We start from the raw sequence: 21,647 nt of genomic DNA, 5'->3' as shown, positions 1-21,647 counted from the left end.
AATAAATAAACAGCATTGAACAACAAAAAGCCCAGGATTCAAATAGGATCGGTCCTATAGAGAAGTTACATATTCATCGAATTGAACTGCTTTATTATCCACAGTTATCAATTTTAAAATGCAAGCCATATGGAAGTTCTTTAATGCAGATGCACGAGCCTCAAGTTACTGATGACTGATTGATTCCAGACAAAACACATCAATCTGGTCTTTTAGGGGGGACATATCAAGTTGTGCATTTTTTTTTCCCCAGTATTTCAATTTGGAGTTTATTTCTGCAATTGTGTTTCAGATCTTACAAAACAAGAACAAGGTCACAGTCACGTTCTAGTTTTATTACAACTGACCTGCAGGCAAGAGTATAGAACTATTACATGAACACTTAAGATTCCATTTATGATGTTTTAAATATAGGAAGAAGTCAAACCAGTACACAGGATAAGAAATATCCAAGAGCTCTGTAAAACAATGCTATGGTGATGTTACTCAGCGAGCTCCATTTTCACAGACAAGTAAGGCAATATCCCTGCACATCAGCTTTGATATTTTTTATACATTTTCTATGGTACAGGAAAGAGAAAATAACCAAAGTTCACAATGTACAGTTCTTATTCTATTTTCACAGTTTGTGACCATTATACACCTTTTTAAAGATACAATGTAATATATTCCTCACCCTTAATAGATTATAATCTAAGATTAATATAGGAATAAATTGCCAATTTTTACAGGCATTCCACTCAAGAAGTATGAAGAAAAGTCCCCTTGACATTCTCATCAAGGTAACTTCACCACCAGTAGAATTGAACACATTAATGAATTGCCAAGCAAGGCTGGGGTGGGGTGGGGCAGAGGTGGGTCTGTGTTTTTAGTCATGAAAGCAGAAGAGGAACAAAAAAAAAATCTGCATAATTTTATAACTTTAGTGACTTATTGATCTACAATGGAGATACTTACTGGATATACTTGTCCATTACAAAACTATCACATCCCCCCAAAAAAACAAGCACACTCTCAATAGGCATTGGTATGAAAAATAGAATCTCACAAAGAATCCTTTTTGTGTAGCACAAGTCTTGGTTCATGTGTAGCTAAAATTAAAACTTTCCTGTAGTTATCTTGAGCAACAGAATTCTTCCAGACATTCAGCACCTCTGGAGCTGGGCAACCGCAGTGGTGTTGCATTAATCGGAAGACTCTGCACCTAGCATCCGAACTCGGTGACTTGTTCCTCTTACCATTTAGCAATTTTTCCTCAGTAGACAAGTACAACCAATAACTAAACCAAACAAGTGGCCAATTGGTGTTATCGCATCACTGATAAACCTGGAGGACTTCGAGGTTTACAGCAGTCACAGGTATACATTTATTGTTGCATAAATAATTTCTGGTAAAAAATAGCACATTGAACCACAATATGAGCTGTCGGTGGGCAACATTTAAGAACATCACTGCCAGGTGCTTACTGCATAATCCATATAGAGCCTGCTTTTGTCTAAGATCCTAAGACATCAATGTGTACATTTACAGACTGATTGACAAACAGGAAAACATTCGTTGCTTCAACACAAGCTTATTTTTTCCCAGCATGCCTTGCTCTTCGAGCATACTGCTCGAAGTTACACCATAGTTCATTATTCTTTTCTTTAGTTTTCAATAGACAATATTAAAACACTTTTCTCAGATGTCTAGACTCATTTTCCCAATAGTTACAAAGATATCGTACATTGAATGACATGTAAGTCATGTAAAAGTTCTGCATTAGGAGAAATACCTTTTTGCAGCAAATCTTTCCTGTATCAATTTTGTTTTCATCGCAAATCTCAGTCCACACAATTTTTTGGTGAAAGACATAGTGTTCAGTTATGCCCTTATTTAAAAATCATTTCAGCTTTATTAACAGTAAAATACAGATGAATTCTTTCCTCCATGATAGACACTAACTATAAAGCAACAGAATTAAAATCAGCAAATCTATTGCACTTTGTGAAGCAAAATTCCTCAACGTGTTTGAGACTGCATCGGAGTACTGATCAAAGTTTCCTGTTCATGTACAAGTTTCCTTTCATTGAAGACAAAGCAGATATCTAGGAGTCCTTGTAGGTGCTGCCAAAAATATTCAATGGAATGGAGGGAAAAGCTAGTCCAAGACTTGGTCTTTCCAGTACTGCACTGAAACGTCTCCAGTTTCAAACTTTTCCCTACAATGGCTGCATAATATCCCACCAAGATCCAGATTTAAACGAACATACTGGCAGCCTCCATACGTCTATCCCGAAAAGGCAATAACTATCTTTGATCCAGATAAACTCTCGTGATGACTTGGGTACTATGAGAAGGACGCTTTTCGAATGGACAATCGTGGGCAGACAAAAGAAAATGGAACACCAATTTTTATTGCACAGTCTGTTTGAGCAAGTTAAAAATACACTGCAATGTGTCATAAAACAAATCTTTACACCTTGATTTCTTTCAGCCATTTTAAGGCCATCTTTTCAGCAGCAGAATCAATCGACGTACATTGGGGAAACAGGGGTTGGGGGCATTTGATCCAAGATTTTGCAAACATAATTTGCAACGTCCACCCTGCGCTCCTCGTACATCGAGATGAAAGGATGTTTCTGAATAAATGAAAATAATAGCACGTATTGGATATAGAAATCACATTTCTTCCTGCAATTAAAATTGCAAGATTCATGCATGATTCGATCTCTTAGCAAAATTCCATCACTAGCACTGGGTTGGTTTTAAATTTCACAAACATTTCTACTGCTAACTGCAAAGCTCCTGCTGTTCTAAAGATTCACCCATCCAGCATTTAACATTAAACTTTACACATTCACAATGCAGATAGTAAGCTTAAGATTCCAGCAGCACTGACTGTTTTAAATTTGAGAGACATCAGTTTCTCTGAAGTAAATCATGTCACAATGCTAAATTAAGACTTATTCCTCAAACTTGTGCTCATTAGGATGTGTGATTACAGCAGTAAAAGGCCTTGATAATTTTTCTAAAGTGGATACAATGCTCCTGTTGAGGCCCAACAATGATTTATAAAGATTCAGAATAACTTCTTGCTTTTGTACTAAAATTATAAAGCCAAGGATTTTGCATGCCCGCTTCTTTGAAAAAGCACAGCCTTCATAATTTCACCTGCCGAAGATTTGTGCACATACACCCCGCAGGTGTCTCTGTTTCTGCACCCCCATTAAACTTCACCATTTAGTTTATATTGCCTCTCATTCTTCCCTCCAAAATGTATCACTTAACACTGCTCTGCATTAGATTTTATCTGCCACGTGCCCGCCCATTTCACAGATCTGTCTACCCTCCTCACTCATTACAGTTGAGTTTCATGCCACCTGCAAACTTTAGAATTATTCCCTGTATACCCAGGTCCATGTCAGAGACACAGATCAAAAACAGCAGTGGTCCTAAGACCAATGCCTGTGGGGACACCACTTATACCCCTGTCTGAAAAACATGTTTACCATTATCCTTTGTTTCTCTCCTTTAGCCAATTTCAATTCCACGCTGCCACTTTAACACTGCTAGCAAGTCTAGTATATGGCACTTTATCAAGTCCATATACACAATATCAATTGAACACTGACTTTCCCCATTACCTCCTTAATTCTCTGAATAATGATTAATTCAATCACCACCAGGTCATTTAAGACATCTTAAGCTCAGGATTTCCTCAATTTTAGCATAAAAAATGTTCAACAAGAACAGAAAAGGCTGAAAACATATAGGTCAATCAACAGTTTTGTGTTGTGTGCATATCTGAAACAGGTACACAATTTGATCTCTCCACATATGCCAATCAATTGCTGTGCAGTTACTTATTGTTTCGTATTTCTAACAATGGCAATATTTTGCTTTCTACTTAAAAAATTCAGTTTTAAGATATGACAATCTGCTCATTCAGAGAACTGGTGCAGATATGATGGGCCGAATGACCACCTCTTGCGCTGTAATAATTCTGTGATACAGTAAATATTGCAACGAGGGTGCAGGAGTTATCCATATAGCAAACAGAAACACCCAGCAGGTCTGTCAGCTTTTGTGAAAAGTAAGAGAAGCTGGTGTTATTTTTAAGACTGACCAGATAACAGGATCAGACATCAATTTTTACATTGGATTCAGGGGAGAGGGAATGCATAAAGTAGTTTGGAGATTATGTTAGCTTTGTGGGGGAGGCAGCTGTCACTGCCTGATCAGAAACTATTCAGATGAAGTTTGTTTAACTGGTTCGTAATATATTGGAAATGTTATTACTTATGCAAATCTGCAGACCCATGCTAGACATAGGAACATAGAAATTTTCTCTCGTGGCCAGGTATCCAAGCAGCTGAACAGAGGACCATGAGAGTGCTGTTGGTACCTTATTTACTTCAGCGATAAAGGTAATTGATATTCTGATCATCTGACTAATGCAAAAAAATGATAGAGGAAACCTGCCTGTTGGAGAACTTGAGCAACTTTGAGTATGGGGTTTCCTTTCATTGAAAGTTTCTTGCTTTGATTGCCCATTTTGGGGGAACATTTGGAAGCCTTTCTCAACTCAAAGATTCTGGATTTCTTACTTCTGAAACAGCTTAAATACTTTGCATACCTCTTTGACCAATCTTTTGGTCACCTGTCCTAACATTTCTTGATGTGACTCAGTGTAAAAGATGGTCAAATCACACACCTGCGAAGCATCTTGGGGGGGTTTTAAAACATTAAAAGATTCTATATGAATCCAAGTTGTTGTAATGCAAGTCAAATGCAATACTAGTTAATTGCCGTGAGTTTTTATAGTTATCTCCCATGTAAATAAATTAGTTTAATATAGTCTGACAGCATGGTCCGTGCTGCATTTTAGGAGTGAAGAAGAGCATATGGTCTGATGTGTAAAATCAAAAAAGGGATTGACTGTTACTTCTAAGGCACACTTTTTGTTCACATGAATCAAGAGTGTTGAGAATAGGACTGAACTGTAACAGAATTAATTATGTGCAATTGGAGATGGTTTCGGTATAAGCAACCTTAAAAGCTGCACGATCACAGACAAAACTGAAGTTTTGTGACACTGACAAACTGAAATTTGATGAAGTGGATGGTCTGTCAATAGAAGAATGAACAATTATCTCACAAACAAAGACAGATGCTTGTATTTTTCTGCCATTACGGTAGGTCACTCACTATTCTGAAAATCATTCAAAGTGCATACTAAAAATACAAGATAGTAATCTTTATTTTATATAATCCTGTTGGTTACAAATAGAAGCAGAATGTAAATTTAGGGCTTGAGCAAAAATTGCAAATTAAACTCACCAGAAGTTCTTTATACTTTGGCCTTTTGGACTCGTCCTTTGTAAGGCTAGAAGAGATGCAAACTGTTATGTACATGGAGATAAGTAGCACAGTATGTTCAGCCAATGCTTCAAATGGAAGTTTGGTTACATAGCAGACGTTATTGACATTTAGCAGAACTTATTTCTCTCTTCTTCCTCTCCCACCAAAATTCCCCCTTCCCTACTGAAGGTGTCAATTCTGAAGAATGCTTTCACAAATGCCAACAGACCTATAGTAGCATGTCAGATGACCCTTCAAGAGTGATCCTAGACACTGTTGATAGATTATTTCATAAGGACAGCTTCTTTGGTAGCACCTCCAAGGCCTGCCTAGAAGGGCAAAGTGTATAGGAACACCAGGACTAAAAGTTCCCCGCTATTTGATTTTGTCATATGTTGTTTCAATCGGAATCTTGGAACTCCCTTTCTAACGAGATTGTGGGAGCACCTTCATCACACCACTGGAATTCAAGAAGCAGCCCCACTACCAACTTTCCAGAGCAACTGGGATAGACAGCAAAAACTGCCAGCCTTGCCAACAAGGCAATGAAGAGGGGTCTCTAGATTATTTGGCCCCTCCCTGGAGGGCTGACTCCAATTATCATGCTCATCATCTGCCCCAGTTTAGATAAACTAACTCAATCCAGACCAGGGATCAAAAACTTGGGGCCCTCTGCACCACATGTGGTATGTCTGTCCAGGGCAGCCTACATGAGGTTTGAAAATGTAACATAGCATCTATTCCTTGAAATCTTCCCAGGTTGTATATCTTCCTTTACCAAAGGTACTGGATGTGCCCCTAAACCTACACTGGGCGCTGTTCTTCAGTCAGTCCTGAGGATGGGCGAGCAGACCAAATTGTAGGGAGAAGCGGGGTTCCAACGCACAAAGTGTGGCTGGTATAAGAAATCTGAGTCTGATTCAAGCCCCAAGTTATGTAACTGCCACATAATTAAGGGTATAGAAACAAAATACATTCCAAATGGATGAATTCTATATTAAGTAATGTTGCTCAGTGGTGGTTTTGAAGCATGAATAATTTTCCAAAGAGTGTGAATCATCTGCAGGTTTAGAAAAACAACATTCAGTACTAGACATATTGTCAACTCTTTCCTCAAATGTAATGGGTGTCATTTTCCAAGATTAAGGGTAAGGTTATCATGATTGTAACAAATATATCTTATACACTGACCAGTAATTTATCATATTAGTCCTTGAAGCATTTTCATTAACAATCTGTACTCCAAGAGCCCTTGTGTGAGCTCAGTCAATTAATTGGTCCTCTTCAATGTTACTCGGGAGATAATTTGTTCCTTGTAAACTGGGAACAGAATTTCTTATGGGCAGTTTGAAACATGTACGCACACATTTTCATTACTGCTAAAATGAATCCCAAACCCCAGCTCAAATTTTATGTGGCCACCAGGTGGCAGAAAAAAATGTTTATTCTTCTGAGTTTGTTCAACAACAGGGCTGGATTAAGAGCAGCAAATACTGAAATTGAAACAGAAAAATCAAGGCAGCATGGAATTCATAACTGCCTGCCTGCAATGAAAAATGTTTAGATCTTCACTTAAAAACTGATGCATTTTAATGGCAAAATTAACAGGTACATTGCAACCTAACTATCTCCCAGATCTGAAACCCTCCAGAAACAAATTTATTTTGTTCCAAGAGCTTCATTTTAAGAAGATAAGAAATAGAAGTAGGCCATTTGGCCCCTTGGGCCTGCTCCGCCATTCAATAAGATCATGGATGATCTGACTGTGGTCTTACCCACCACCCCATATGCCCCCCAACACCAACCAGCCAGCCATAACCCTCAACTCCCTTGCAGATCAAAATCTGTTTAACTCAGCCTTCTACCTTGGGGTTAATGCAGCAATCTTGCAGATCTTTTTTATTAGGCTATAAGAGTACGAAGAATTAAAGTACTGTAATATCTGGAGGCTAGTGCAAATGAAAGTTTTAATTCAGAGCATCACAGGAAGCTCTCATCTGCATACAGACCACCAGTGCTGTAGACAACACCATTTCCAGTAATAGCATTACTTTATATTCAATATAAAATCACGTCAGAAGCTAACAGGGCAGTCTTCTCAGTTCTCAATATGTAGAAATAGAAAAGCTAACTTTTTCTATGTGGAGTAAAACAAGAGTTCTCGTTAAAAGAAATGCTCCAGAGTTAGAATATGGTACATTAGTAACATGAAAAAAAAACAGAAGAACACTGGGACCGGGAGATAACAGGGAGTTGGAAGGCAAAGGGGGGACTGCTTGAACTGCAGCTTTTAATTTTTACTTGTACAGGACAGCGATTATAAGATAGTCCTGTTGTCTGAGCAACTTCATGTTATTAGAATATTTTATTATCTCAGTGTAGGCAGGAAGTTTAAAATGACTAGCCCGGTACAGAGTGAAGGAAATGAAATGCACAATCAAAATTGGGAAAATTCAAAAAATATTTCATGCCCTGCCAACTTCACAACCAAGTCCTCCAGAATGGGAAAAGCTGCTTTCTTAGTTTCAAAGTTCTAAAGCAATTTTTAGTGCTTTCAAAATCAGAATCAATACTGTTAACCACTAGATGTGAACATTATAGCAGAAAAATGGGTGGGGAAACCTGGCAGCAGCACGGAACCAGCATTGGTGGCCAGAATTCTGGAGCTCTTGGGTGGGTGGTGCTGTGAAGACACAACTATACATCGTGAGCAACCACACCAACTTTGGACATCAACCCCGGAGGCAAGTCTAATAAACTAAGAGCAACAGGAATAGGCTGTGGCAGCGAAGCACAAAAGGAAGAAAAGTGCTACTCAAATGAAAGGGCACAAACTGAATGAGGCTTTATTTTATTTGAAACCACTTTGCATCATTCTTACCACAAGTTAACAAAGTTGATGAAGCTGGGAGAAAACGCTCTCTCTTCAGAGTTGCAAAGCTGTGGGGGATCTCCTTTTACTACCTGGGTTAGTTGATCAAATACACTGTTCCATTTTGGATATGGGAATCGTCCAGTGGCTAGTTCATACTAGAAAACAGTAGAAAAATGCAGGTTATTTTAAAAAATGCAAGTTATTAAAAAATAATTTATGCTAATATTCTCAATCTTTCAGCATTCCATCTTATTCAAAAACTTTTATTTATATAGCACCTTCAACATAATAAAACGTTTCAGGGTGCTTATCTTTTAAAGGTGAATATGGAAATTTAGATTCCATATATTACAATCATTTTTGTTTCTAGTGCATTTATTCAGTTTAAAATTGTTTAAAAGCATAGCAGACACTTTACTTACTAATGTGATTCCCAAACTCCAAACATCTGATCGCACATCATAGCCTTGTCTTGAAGCACTTGGATCTATTCTTTCAGGCTTTTTTTTGGGAGGGGCAGAAAAGGAGAAAAAAGGGAGGAGAAAAAGATACTCTATTAAAACCAACTGTAGCTCGAGTAACTAATTTGAACGATGACTCGCTTTTAAACTAGACAGAAATTCCATTTCGAACAAAGCTAGCACATACTTTCGTATAACTACAGATAGGTCTTGAATGTTAAAAAACCTATTTGCTTTGGAAGAGATCAGAAAATACATCTCCCCCATTCTCCATTTAAGAAATTTAATTGCCCCTTCAGGATAATACACTGGTTAGTTGTCTCCAAAGTGTATATAAATGGCTGAGGTTGACTTCCCCTCTGGGTTTTCCCACCAAGGGAAGATCACCATGCCTCCAATTAGCCACTCCTCCAATGGCCTGGCCAAGATCATGAAGTCTGCAGACAAACTTGAATCCAGCTCTTGTTGGCATAGTAAACTAAATGGACTATGCCAAAATGTTACCAGAATCCCTCACACAGTAACCATTTATTAAGTAAACATATCTGCTCAGCTCATAGCTCGGAGATGTTTGGCTGTACAGTTCACTGAAGGTACAACATTGTTGAATTGCAGATGTAGCCTAAACCAACTTAAATATTAGAACAGTGAAGTCCTACAGTTCTGTAACATCAAAATCTCAGAACAATAACTGGAGATATACAGGACACAATTCAAGTACATTTAGTACTACTGTGGGGTATTGGAACAGGTCTCCATTTTTGACACAGTGATAAATCAGGCATAGGGAACATCAGTTACACAATAAAGATTCTCTCTCTCAACCCCAACATCAGTAAAGCACTCCCTACACCATAAGACTGAATTCTTCCAGTCCTCACGCCAGCCATCCTTGAGACATCTATAAATGCTTCCAAATTGTATCTATTTGTGTGTGTGCTCTGGACCGGTGCCAACTCATTTCTTGTAGGATCCTTTCAGGCAGCAGATGTGGCTTCCTAACAGTCTGAGTCACATTTATACCTATCTGGAAGTGGAAGTCCAGCAAGCTAACCCACTGTAACTCTGGTGCAGAATTAATCAGAATCTATGCCTTCAGAGCCATACCTCTAATTTTAGGGTGTTTAATTTCGGTTGCCAACAAGAGTGGCATTCTGATAACTGTTATGCTATTTGAAACACAGCCATATTTTCTAAAATACTTGTGTTTTGCCCCCAGTTTCCAATAGTGGCTGGTCTTCAATTTGTTACATACTGTGTTTCAACTGTGCCACAAGATATAAAGAAGCAAAATGTATGAATTACATTAACTAAACATTTTAACATGCTGCAGCTTAATGCTAAATAAAAACATTCCATGGTTTACAGCTGAAATATTAATCTCTCCTCCCCAGATGCTAACAGGTTTCCTGCATATTTCTAGCAATTTTTAAAAAAAACATGATTTTGCCAATTTCTTTTAGTGTTTCTGAAGGCTAGAAGGTGCTAAAAAGGTGCTGATATTTTCATCTTCAAGGGAACGTTTCAATAAATATATAGTGAATTAAGGAATAGATAGATTTCTGGGCTCTAAAGGTGTCAAGGGGTATGGGGAGAGTGCGGGAGTACGGCGTTGAGATAGGGGATCAGTCATGATCGTATCGTATGGGGAAGCAGGTTCGAAGGGCTGAATGACCCACTCCTGCTCCTATTTTCTATGTTTCTATAACTACAGCAGTCACACATACCATGAACACTTGCTCATATCTCGCTCTGAACAACAATTGACAGTCTAAACATGCCAGTTCTGGAAGCCGGTGAATGGAAATAGTGCATGTTAAGTACAGCTGAGACTTCGATGTACAAACAAACCTTTTCCCTGAGGCTCTCGTGTCTAATTTTAAAGTACTAAACATCGCCCCATTACTCCTGCATCTGGCCAAATTTTGTGACCAACAATCCAAAGATGTAAACCGCCATGCAAAAATGTTTTTATCAACTTTCAGAATGGTGGATTTATAGGAAGAGTCTTCAATACTGATATTTTTGGATGTTTCTTGCCTTTCGCTTGAACAAATATTTTTGGATTTAAAAAAAAATTGTCCATTTCACGCAAAAATGTTTCTTTCTTCAAGTTATGCTCTGTAAAGTTTCCCAGGCTGAGAGAATTCCTAATTAAATTTAATTCTTTTGGAACTGTACATGTAATATATGAAAATTAAAAATAAATGAACATTTACTCAGGTTACTGCGAAGAAATATTTATCAAGTCCAAACGTTATTTTACAGTAAGTATAGAGAACTTTACAGCGATCAACTTTAGGGGTACAATTTTAGAAATTTGTTTTTTAGTGGTTGAACACCAGTTTAAAAATCTACTAATTGTTTTGGGGAAATGTGGAGGTATAAAAAAAGTTAAGTGGCGTGTTTCTGGGGTTGAACTGGCTTCAAGATAACACATTTAACATGGGAGATTAAAACAGAATCAATCCTGTGATCAATTAAGTAATTCTGTATCTGAGCCAATTACAATCACATCTGCAGTACTCCAAAGTGTTCATATGACAGATAGAATCCTGTGCCCTCCCTGTGGCGAGTTTGATGCCAGGAGGCAATTAATGCCCACTTAACCATCTCATCTTACTGCAGTTGTTAATAACCATGTGGGGGGAGGGGGGGCTCACTGTATAGGGAGCATGACATGCAAACCCATGCAGGGTTGCTTACGAACGCCCAGGGAGAGTCTCTTGCTCAAAGGCCCTCGGTGCCTAAGGGGCCGGACATCAGGAAGGAGGGGGGGCCTGCTGAGAGTCAACCCCCGTCCCACGCGAGCCCCCGTCCCGCCATCACTCATCTCTGGCCTGGGATCCAGTGACGATCCTAGGCCTCAGGTGAGTGGCGTACCTGCAGCAGCCACCGCCTCCCCAGTGACACTGCCGTTTAAGAGAGCTGTTGGCCTCTGATTGGCCGAAAGGACTTCCTCCACCGGATCCCTGATCCCAGGGGAAGGCCTGCCATTGGCATGTCATATACGAATGGAACAAGATGCAGCGGGCCTACTGTAAAAGAGGGGACGCAGGGCTCTCGCCGATGCTCCAGCTGGTGGCCAAGGCCCCACAAGATTCCATGCGACCAATCAGCCAGCTGAAGGGATCTGGAGGGATAGACCAGTCACTGTCAGGGGGAATGCATCCTACTGAGCTCCTTGCAAACCATTGTTCAAGCTGGAGGAGAAATGGGAATCTGACTAGTGCTTGGTTTGTGTAAATATTATGGTCTTAGTTAAGCTTCAGTAAGCATTCCTCTAGCACAACTGAAGCATGCATTGGTTTTAACTTTCCAAAACTCCCTAGATTCTTGAAAGGTCCCATCTGATTGCAAAATGTAACTCCTCTATTCAAAAAAGGTGGGAGACCAAAAGCAGGTAACTACAGGCCAGTTAGCCTAACATCTGTCATTGGGAAAATGCCAGTATTTGTTATTAAGGAGGTTAAAGCAAGGCACTTGGAAAATCTTAGTGCATCAGGCAGAGTGAATGTGGTTCTGTGAAGGGGAAATCATGTTTGACTAATTTATTAGATTTCTTTGAGGAAGTAACAAGCAACGTGGATAAAGGGGAACCTGTACATATGGTGTACTTGGATCTCGAGAAGGAACTTGACAAGGTGCCACAAAGGTTACTACACAAAATCATAGTGTAAGGCGTAGATATTAGCATAGACGATTCGTTAGCTAACAGGGTCATTTTCAGGTTAGCCAGAAGAATGCCACAGAGGTTAGTGCTGGGGTCTCAACTATTTACAATCTATAAAAATTACTTTAATAAAGGCAGTGAAGCAGTTGTTAAATTTGTTGATGACACAAAGATAGGTCAAAGAGTAAATTGTGAAGGGGACATAAGAGGTTTTCAAAGGAATATAGATAGGTTAAGTGAGTTAGCAAACATTTGGCAGATGGACTATTGAGAGAGAAAATATGAACTTGTCCACTTTGGCAGGAAGGATAGAAAAATAGCATATTATTTAAATAGAAAGAGATTGCAGAACTCTGCAGTGGAGGGATCTGAGTGCCCTGGTACATGAATCACAAAAAGTTAGTATGCAGGTACATCAGGTGATTAGGAAAGCAAATGGAATGTTGTTGTTTATTACAAGGGGAATGGAATGTAAAAGTAGGGAAGTTTTTATTGCAGTTGTTAGTGAGATCATGTTTGGAATACTATGCAGTTTTGGTCTCCTTATTTAAGGTAGGATATAACTGCATAAGAAGTGCAGAGAAGGTTCACTCAACTGATCCCTGGGATGAAGGAGTTGTCTTATGAGGGAAGGTTGGATAGGTTGGGCCTATATCCACTGGAGTTTAGAAGAATGAGAGGTGATCTGATTGAAACATATATGCAGAAGTGATGTTTCCCCTGGTGGAAGAGACTAGAACTAGGGGACTAGTTTAAAAATAAGGGATCTGCCATTTTAGATGGAGATGAGGAGAAAATTTTTCTCTCAAGAGGTCATTAGTCTATGGAATTCTCTTCCCCAGAGAGCAGTGCAGGCAGGGTAACTGAATATTTTTAAGGCTGAGTTAGATTCCTGACTGACAAGCGAGTAAAAGGGCATAGGAGGTTGAGAAGAAATTAGAGTTGAGGTTGCGATCAGATCAGCCATGATCTTATCAAATGGCGGAGCAGGCTCGAGGGGCTCAATGCCCTACTCCTGCCTAATTCGTATGTTCATATGGAAACACCTAAACTTGAGTTTGTGTCAATATGTGCCAATTCAGTTAAGGAAATTAGATATGGCTCAAACTGGAGATCATGGTATTTCACATCAGGCAAATAGATGCTTTATATTCATTTTTTAAGATGATCCTCAGAATATGGGCGATGCTGGTTGGACTATAATTACCACCTCTCTCTTGTAGCCCTGAGGTGGCGGTAATGTTGGAACAACTCCTAGAACTGCTGCAGTCCTTGCAGTGATGATGCTCCCACTATGGTGAGCTAGGAAATTCTAGGTCATGTCAACGGTGATAAAGAAAGATGGCTACATGCCTAAGTCAGGATCATATGCAATTGGAGGGGAACCGTCAGGTGATGGATATTTTCTTGACATTGCTACTCTTATCATTCTCTGTGATGGAGGTCATGAGACAGAATTGTTGATGAAAATTTGGAGGGTTGCTGCAGTACATCCTGCAAGTAGTACATACTACAGTGCAGCCGCTGTGCATGTCGAGCGTGGATACTTAATTCAGTGGCAGACCCTTGTGCCCAGAATGGCACTGAACTTCTTTAATGCTGTTGCTGCTACACTCATCCAGGCAAGTTAAAACAAAATCAAATTAAGACTTGTAATTCTCATCGGCCTACTTTGAAAACTCAAAATGTGACAATCATTATTCACATTTGTCATTCACCAGCTGAACAAAAAGACTCTTTTAGGAGACAACTGAACTGCCAGTGTTCAAATTTAGAAGGGCCACTGCAAGCTATTGTACTCCAACAGCTACAGAGCAGCAGAAGCTACATGAATATGCTGGCCTATGCCACGCCAAAGCTTATCAGCTTGCATTTATATAGCTTCCAATGTCATAAAATGGGGGGTGGTAAGGGAGGAGTGATAATGATGGATTTGAAAAAGTGAGTGGGACCTGAGGAGAGGGAACTATTTGCAGTATCACTAACATGAAGGCCAGGAAGAGAAGTTGGGTGAGTCAGCAGTTTAGTGAGAATAGGGCTGAAGGAGCAGTGGTGAGTCCCATGGGCAATAATTTAAATCATGGTCACATACTGTTATTTAATCAGGGTCAAGGAAATAAAATCGCCAGGAGAAGAGAACACACCTAGAATTTCAATATTTATAAATCAAAGCCATTATGAGTCATCCAACAGGTATACTGATTAAAAGGAAGAAATGCTTTTCTATCGCGATTACATCAGTAAGGATCAGCTTATTTAAAATGCTGATCCCAGCTGATGTAATCTTGCTAGAAGAGCATTTGTAATGCAAGCACACAATGGTTAAAATTATTTCATTTCTGAGTGACCTTCAAATATAAATGATGGCTGTGATTGTACTCTTCTGCTGCCCACTCTCCTCCACGGCTCCCGTTTCTGCCTCCCCTCCATGTCCACCTTAGAAGGCACCACTACAAGTTCGAAACAGCAAGTCTCACTGCAGGGTTATAATTATATCACTTCTAAATAGGCAGTTTTAATTCAAATGAATTGTACAAAATTGGAATTACTAAAATAATATATGAAATGATGTTCATTGTTCATGGGGGGTCGGATGCTTCACAATGAAAGGACCATAAGAGCAAGTTATGTCAGCTAGGATATTGATTTATCAGAGTTGGGATTAGCCCTGGGATCAGTTGAGAAGCTCTCACCGACTAGTATTCTTTGGGGACCTGGGTTCGAAACCCACCACAGCAGATGGTGAAATTTGAGTTCAATAAAAATCTGGAATTAAAAGTCTGATGACGACCATGAAACCATTACCGATTGTTTTTAAAACCCATCTGGTTCACTAGTGCCCCTTAGGGAAGGAAATCTGCCGTCCTTACCTGGTCTGGCCAACATGTGATTCCAGGCCCACAACAATGTGGTTGACTCTTAAAATATCCCCTGAACAAGGGCAATAAATGCTTGCTTAGCCAGCGACGCCCACATCCCATGAACGGATTTTTTAAAAAGTCAGCACTGAGTTGGGGAACTTGCGCTGAGATTGAGTTTCAGGGACCAGTGTTTCGGAGCGAGGTTCCAGGCTCCAAAAGAGCCCCAATGTATAAAAGCCCACCAGAAGGGGTTCTGCAGCAAGAGAGATAATGGAGCACTGCAGAGAGGGGGTAGGGTATGCTGGGCAAGTTCAGGGGTGAGAGAACAATAGTAGCAGGATGTCAACTCTGGCAGGGTGGGTGGAAAAAAATTAAACAGTTCCCGGGGCCTGAGGAAGAAAGAGGAGGGAAAGAGAGAGCAGTCTTGAAGAGGCTAACAAAACAGGAGGAAAGGGCCCAAATTACCATTGCTCCCTGACAAATTTGCCATCAGATCTCCTTCCTGACTCACTTTCAGCCCCTTTTGGGTCACCAGGCACTCCTCAGCATTTCAACCAGTTAGCCTGGATTTCCAAGTACAGTGTTTGTTGATTTTTGCCTGAAACAAATTGGTTTTTAAAAAAAGTGACCTCAAAACATTCAAAAATTAATTGTCTGCGCAATTTGCAGGCTTTTAGATCAAAAAAACTATATTGAAATCCATATTGTTCATTGACTTGCTCGAAAGAGAAAACATAAGTTTGACCCAAAATGCAGAGGTCAGGCTTACTGAAATTGACATGGACAGCGACCAGGAAGAACCAAATAATGTCAAATCATCCAGTTAAATGGCTTAGAAAAACAAACTGAAATCCTCTTCAATCCTGCACTGAGAAAGAAAATACATTCTCAATGAACAATATCTGTACTGCATTCCAAATGGCAAGTCGCAGGCTACGAATGAAGCAAAAACTTTGAACATTTTAAAAACAGAAAAGCAATTGTTAATACTTTTCAAATGAGCACTGATGATACCCAGCTCTACCTAGCCACTTGATCTCTCAATACCTCCCACACCTTTGTTCTGTTAGACCTCTTGGCTGACCTCCAGTCTTGGGTGAGCCGCAGTTTCTTCCAGCTAAGCATTGTCAACTTCAGTGATGACCACCAGCTCCCCACCCACATCACCAACTCTGGCATTTACCCAAGTCCGCTGTCTCAGGTTGAACAATGCTGTTTGCAAACTTGGCATCCTATTCAAACCTAAACTGAGTTTTGGCGCTTATATAGTCTCTATTACAAATAATGCAGACATCAGTCTCAGCATCACTATCTCAGGCCAGAGGTCACAAACCCTGATCCATGCCTTTATCACCTCCATTCCCATCATCAGAGCATTCCATGACATATATTGGCTCCCAATCTTTCAATATATGGAGTTTAAAATTCTCATCCTCAAGGTTAACTCTCCCCATAGCATCATCAATTTCTAAGGCCTGAAATTTCCAGGGTTTTTGATAGCCTTTGCCGTCACTACCCATCTGAATCTGAACGCAACTTCAGGATTTAGTGCAAATGCAGAACAACACAGGTTTTGAAGCTGCAGTCTGTTATTTACTGCTCCGCCACAGTCTGCACTGTGGTCTGCACTCCCTGGAGTTGGCAATTTGTGACATCAATTGTTCTGGCAAAAGCATTTCCCCCCCCTCCCCCATATCATTTTAGAAATCCCAAATAAAGTTAAGTCTTGTTCAATGAGGTGTAAGTAAATTTTTGACAGCAACCTGAGTGATAACTACTTCTGAACATCTGGCCCAGAAAAACGTAGAATGCTGTTTACACATCCCCATTATAACTATCTTCCTCCTTCAGGTGCCATGCCCCAAGAGGGCATTGGCGACCACGGACTCCCACTGGTTTGGTCCATGGTTATGCTTGGCAAAGTACTGCAGTGGTTGGCTGTTGCCTTCTGCAGTATGGCTGACCAAGAAATTCTCCCAGTCTTACGGCCTGCCATCAGGTGTACTGGAAGGGTTTACAGGCTGATCATCAACTTGTTTGCACGTTATGAACGCACATTCTATGGCCAAGTCCTGAAGTGGGACTTGAACATGGAGCTCAGAATTTATGGACGCTACCACTGCACCACAAGACCTCCAGTATAATTAACAGCTTTTAAAAATAGTCAAAACATTTTTAAAAGCTTGTTCATGATATTTCACTGTGAACTTTTTAAGGCGAGCTCTTTATTTCCTGGTTTGTTAAAGATAATTCTTTAATGCAATTGGCTACTTAGACAGCTTGATGGTATCACTGCAGCTTGATGCTTAGAATCCCCATAAAAGAATGTCACAATCAACAACATGTCGAGAGAGACAATCGGTTCCAAAGAGTCATATGGACATTAACTCTGTTTCTCTCTCCACAGATGCTGCCAGACCTGCTGAGCTTTCCCAGCACTTTGTTTTTATTCTGAGATAACGTTCGCTCCACAGAGATGCCTAAATCTCTCAACACAGCTTTCTCAGAGATCAGCGTGAGCATTGCTGCTTCATCGCTGAGCAAAAATGATGGGCCTTTATTTTAATCTCCTACAGTTCCACACCCCACAAAACTCTATTCCCAGCTCCTACCTTTTGTGCACCCACTCCCTTCAGCTCACAATAAATGGGAGGATATTGGAAGGGGTAGAGGAAATGAGGGAACTTGGAGTAAATGTCCACAAGTCTCTCAAGGTGGCAGGACAAGTGGATAAGTTGGCAAAGAAAGCATATGGAATGCTTTCCTTTATTGGATGAGGTAAAGAATATAAAAGCAGGGATGTAATGATGGAACTGTATAAATGCTGGTTAGGCCACAGCTGGAATCTGGTGTACGGTTCTGGTCACCTTGCAGGAAGGACATAATAGCTCTGGAGACAGTACAGAACAGATTTATAAGAATGCTACCAGGGCTTGAAAATTGCAGCTGTGAGGAAAGATTGGATAGACTGGGGTTGTTTTCCTTGGAAGTGAGGTTGAGAGGTGACCTGATTAAGGAGTTGAAGATTTTGAGATGCCTAGATAGAGTAGACAGGGATGCCCTGTTTCCCCTAGTGGAGAGGTCAATTACCAGGGGGCACAGATTTAAGGTGATTGGTAGAAGGGTTAGAGGGGACAAAAAGGAAAAACTTCCTCACCCACAGGGTGGTGGGTGTTTGGAATTCACTGCCTGGTTTGATGGTGGAGACAGAAATCCTCAACTCATTTAAAAGGTACCTGCACCTGCAAGGCTACGGACTGGGTGCTCAAAGGTGGGAATGGAACGGGCAGCTGGTTTTTCTTTTTTGGCTGGCGCAGACACAATGGGCTGAATGGTCCCTTTTCTGTGCCATAACATTTCTATGGTTCTCATCATGTTCCACAACCTAAGACTACACCAATAACACTATTAAAATGGTCACCATAAGGTGCCTAAAAGGATGTAAATTAATTTGCTCTTCATCTGTCAAGTAATTTTAGACATAATTTGCAATTCAATTGCTATCTATCCCTTGCTCAATTAAGGGCAACAATACACACTACATAGAGAATTTTAAGGTAAATCAGCACCTCATTGCACCCTAAACAAACACAATGGTGCTTATTGATATACTAACAGCTGGGTTAAATAAATGTCCTTGTTTATTTTGTGAAATTATAGCACAGCACATTTCAATAAAGTGGGATAAACACATTGGTATTTAGTTTCCAAGAAAGCCACTAGCATATGTATACCAATTTTCTTCATAGTTTCGCTGTATAGTTTGTGTTGTATTGTTAACCAGCTATTGTTTAGCCAATATAGACAGAACTGTTTAGAAATGCCTTTGTATAAGTATCTAAGTGCTTAAAAATGTGCAGAATCAGTTGGAGTTAAGTGCCTTAAGTCTTCTGAATTCTTGTACACAGGACCAAAAAACAGTTGAGCTTTTCTGCTTCTGCACTCACCACTCTAATTTCTTACCTATCCACTTGAATAGTTGCAAAAGTGCAAGCTAATGCATGCACAAGGAGAAAATCCTAGCCAAGGTCTTAAACAACAAACTTAACAGCATCGTTACAGTAGCACTTGAAGTGATGCTTAATGCTTTCAAATTTTAAGCAGAAACTCCAATCTGAAGTTATTTCATTAAAAAGTGCTTCATGCTCAATGGCAACCACTGTCCATTTAAGCGGGGACACATGGAACATGCCCAAAGCACTTCCAAGCTGGCAAATTTCCTAGAACCTTAAGTATATTCAAAAATGCAGAAAACAGAGCAATCTGATTCAGGTTTGCACAGCATGTTATTCAGCAAACTGTCACGCTGCTTCACACATATATGTTCCTTCGATTTTTTTCAGATAAGATGCCCTTATTCCTTCATCATTAGTCAAAAAGGTGGTCAGGTTTAAAGTCAGTGAAGATTATTCCTGCTAAAGTTCCAAGCTGTTAGTGCTTCCAAGAGCTATCCTATAAAATTAAACCCTGCAGTGAGTAACTAAATAAAAGTGGAGTGGATCAATCTTTATTAATGTTACTTTAAAATTCAGCAAACTGGAGTGCTACAACTGCATTTTGCTTCTTCCTCACTGTAGTTTGATCATCTCAATGATGTGTGTAAAACAAAAAAATTGCCATTGTATTTGGTCCTAAGTAGAAAAATTGGCAATTGGTTGATATTAAATGGAATACATTATTTCAAAACTATACTTATATTTTAAAGTTTTTTGTATCCATTTTCATCTGCAATCACTACATTGTAAAATAGGAAATACAACAGCAATTATTTCCATATTTAGACCATAAGACCATAAGACATAGGAGCAGAAATTAGGCCATTCAGCCCATCGAGTCTGCTCCGCCATTCAATCATGGCTGATAAGCTTCTCAACCCCATTCTCCCGCCTTCTCCCCGTAACCTTTGATCCCCATACCAATCAAGAACCTATCTTTCTCGGTCTTAAATACACTCAATGACCTGGCCTCCACAGCCTTCTGTGGCAATGAATTCCATAGATTCACCACTCTCTGGCTAAAGAAGTTTCTCCTCATCTCTGTTCTAAAAGGTCTTCCCTTTACTCTGAGGCTGTGCCCTCGGGTCCTAGTCTCTCCTACTAATGGAAACATCTTCCCCACGTCCACTCTGTCCAGGCCTTTCAGTATTCTGTAAGTTTCAATCAGATCCCCCCTCATCCTTCTAGACTTCATTGAGTATAGACACAGAGTCCTCAAACGTTCCTCATATGTTAAGCCTTTCATTCCTGAGATCATTCTCGCGAACCTCCTCTGAACCCTCTCCAGGGCCAGCACATCCTTCTGAGATATGGGGCCCAAAATTGCTCACAATATTCTAAATGTGGTCTGACCAGAGCCTTATAAAGCCTCAGCGGCACATCCCTGCTTTTATATTCTAGTCCTCTCGAAATAAATGCCAACATTGCATTTGCCTTCCTAACTACCGCGTCAACCTGCAAGTTAACCTTAAGAGAATCCTGGACTGGGACTCCCAAGTCCCTTTGCACTCCAGATTTCTGAATTCTCTCCCCATTTAGAAAATAGTCTATGCCTCTATTCTTCCTACCAAAGTGCATGACCTCACACTTCCCCACGTTGTATTCCATCTGCCACTTCTTTGCCCATTCTCCTAACCTGTCCAAATCCTTCTGCAGCCTCCCCACCTCCTCAATACTACCTGTCCCTCCACCTATCTTAGTATCATCTGCAAACTTAGCCAGGATGCCCTCAGTTCCTTCATCTAGATCATTAATATATAAAGTGAAAAGTTGTGGTCCCAACACCGACCCCTGTGGAACTCCACTAGTCATCGGCCGCCATCCTGAGAAGGACCCCCTTATCCCCACTCTCTGGCCTCCTGCCAGACAGCCAATCTTCTATCCATGCTAGTACCTTGCCTCTAACACCATGGGCTCTTATCTTACTGAGCAGCCTCCTGTGCGCCACCTTGTCAAAGGCCTTCTGGAAGTCCAAGCAGATAACATCCATTGGCTCTCCTTTGTCTAACCTACTCATTACCGCCTCAAAGAATTCTAACAGATTTGTCAGGCATCACCTCCCCTTGATGCAACCATGCTGACTTTGCCCTATTTTACCATGCACTTCCAAGTATTTTGAAATCTCATCCTTAATAATGGACTCTAAAATCTTACCAACGACCGAGGCCAGGCTAATCGGCCTGTAATTTCCGGTCTTTTGCCTCACTCCCTTCTTAAACAGGGGGGTTACATTAGCGATTTTCCAGTCCTCTGGGACCCTCCCTGACTCCAGTGATTCCTGAAAGATCACCACTAACGCCTCCACTATCTCTTCAGCTATCTCCTTCAGAACTCTGGGGTGTAATCCATCTGGTCCAGGTGATTTATCCACCTTCAGACCTTTCAGTTTTCCTAGCACCTTCTCCTTGGTAATGGCCACCATATTCACCTCTGCCCCTG

General features: G+C 40.4%; 1 protein-coding gene across 4 annotated transcripts in view; it reads right to left on the bottom strand.

The window, feature by feature from the left end:
* Positions 1 to 314: 314 nt before the first annotated feature.
* The window catches only part of LOC144699633 (dual specificity mitogen-activated protein kinase kinase 4-like), a 155,697-nt gene continuing 134,364 nt past the window's right edge, over positions 315 to 21,647 (bottom strand). For all 4 annotated transcript variants that reach the window (XM_078570718.1, XM_078570719.1, XM_078570720.1 and 1 more), the window contains 4 exons: positions 8,641 to 8,718; positions 8,225 to 8,373; positions 5,323 to 5,368; positions 315 to 2,621 (listed from right to left, as the gene is read on the bottom strand). In XM_078570718.1, coding sequence (XP_078426844.1) covers positions 2,508 to 2,621; positions 5,323 to 5,368; positions 8,225 to 8,373; positions 8,641 to 8,718 — 387 coding nt within the window. In that variant the 3' untranslated portion in view covers positions 315 to 2,507. The remainder of the gene's footprint in view (positions 2,622 to 5,322; positions 5,369 to 8,224; positions 8,374 to 8,640; positions 8,719 to 21,647) is intronic.

This window comes from Cetorhinus maximus, chromosome 24, assembly GCF_964194155.1.
Source record: "Cetorhinus maximus chromosome 24, sCetMax3.hap1.1, whole genome shotgun sequence".
In the NCBI taxonomy this organism is placed as follows: Eukaryota; Metazoa; Chordata; class Chondrichthyes; order Lamniformes; family Cetorhinidae; genus Cetorhinus; species Cetorhinus maximus.
This window is presented reverse-complemented; position numbering and strand designations above follow the sequence as displayed.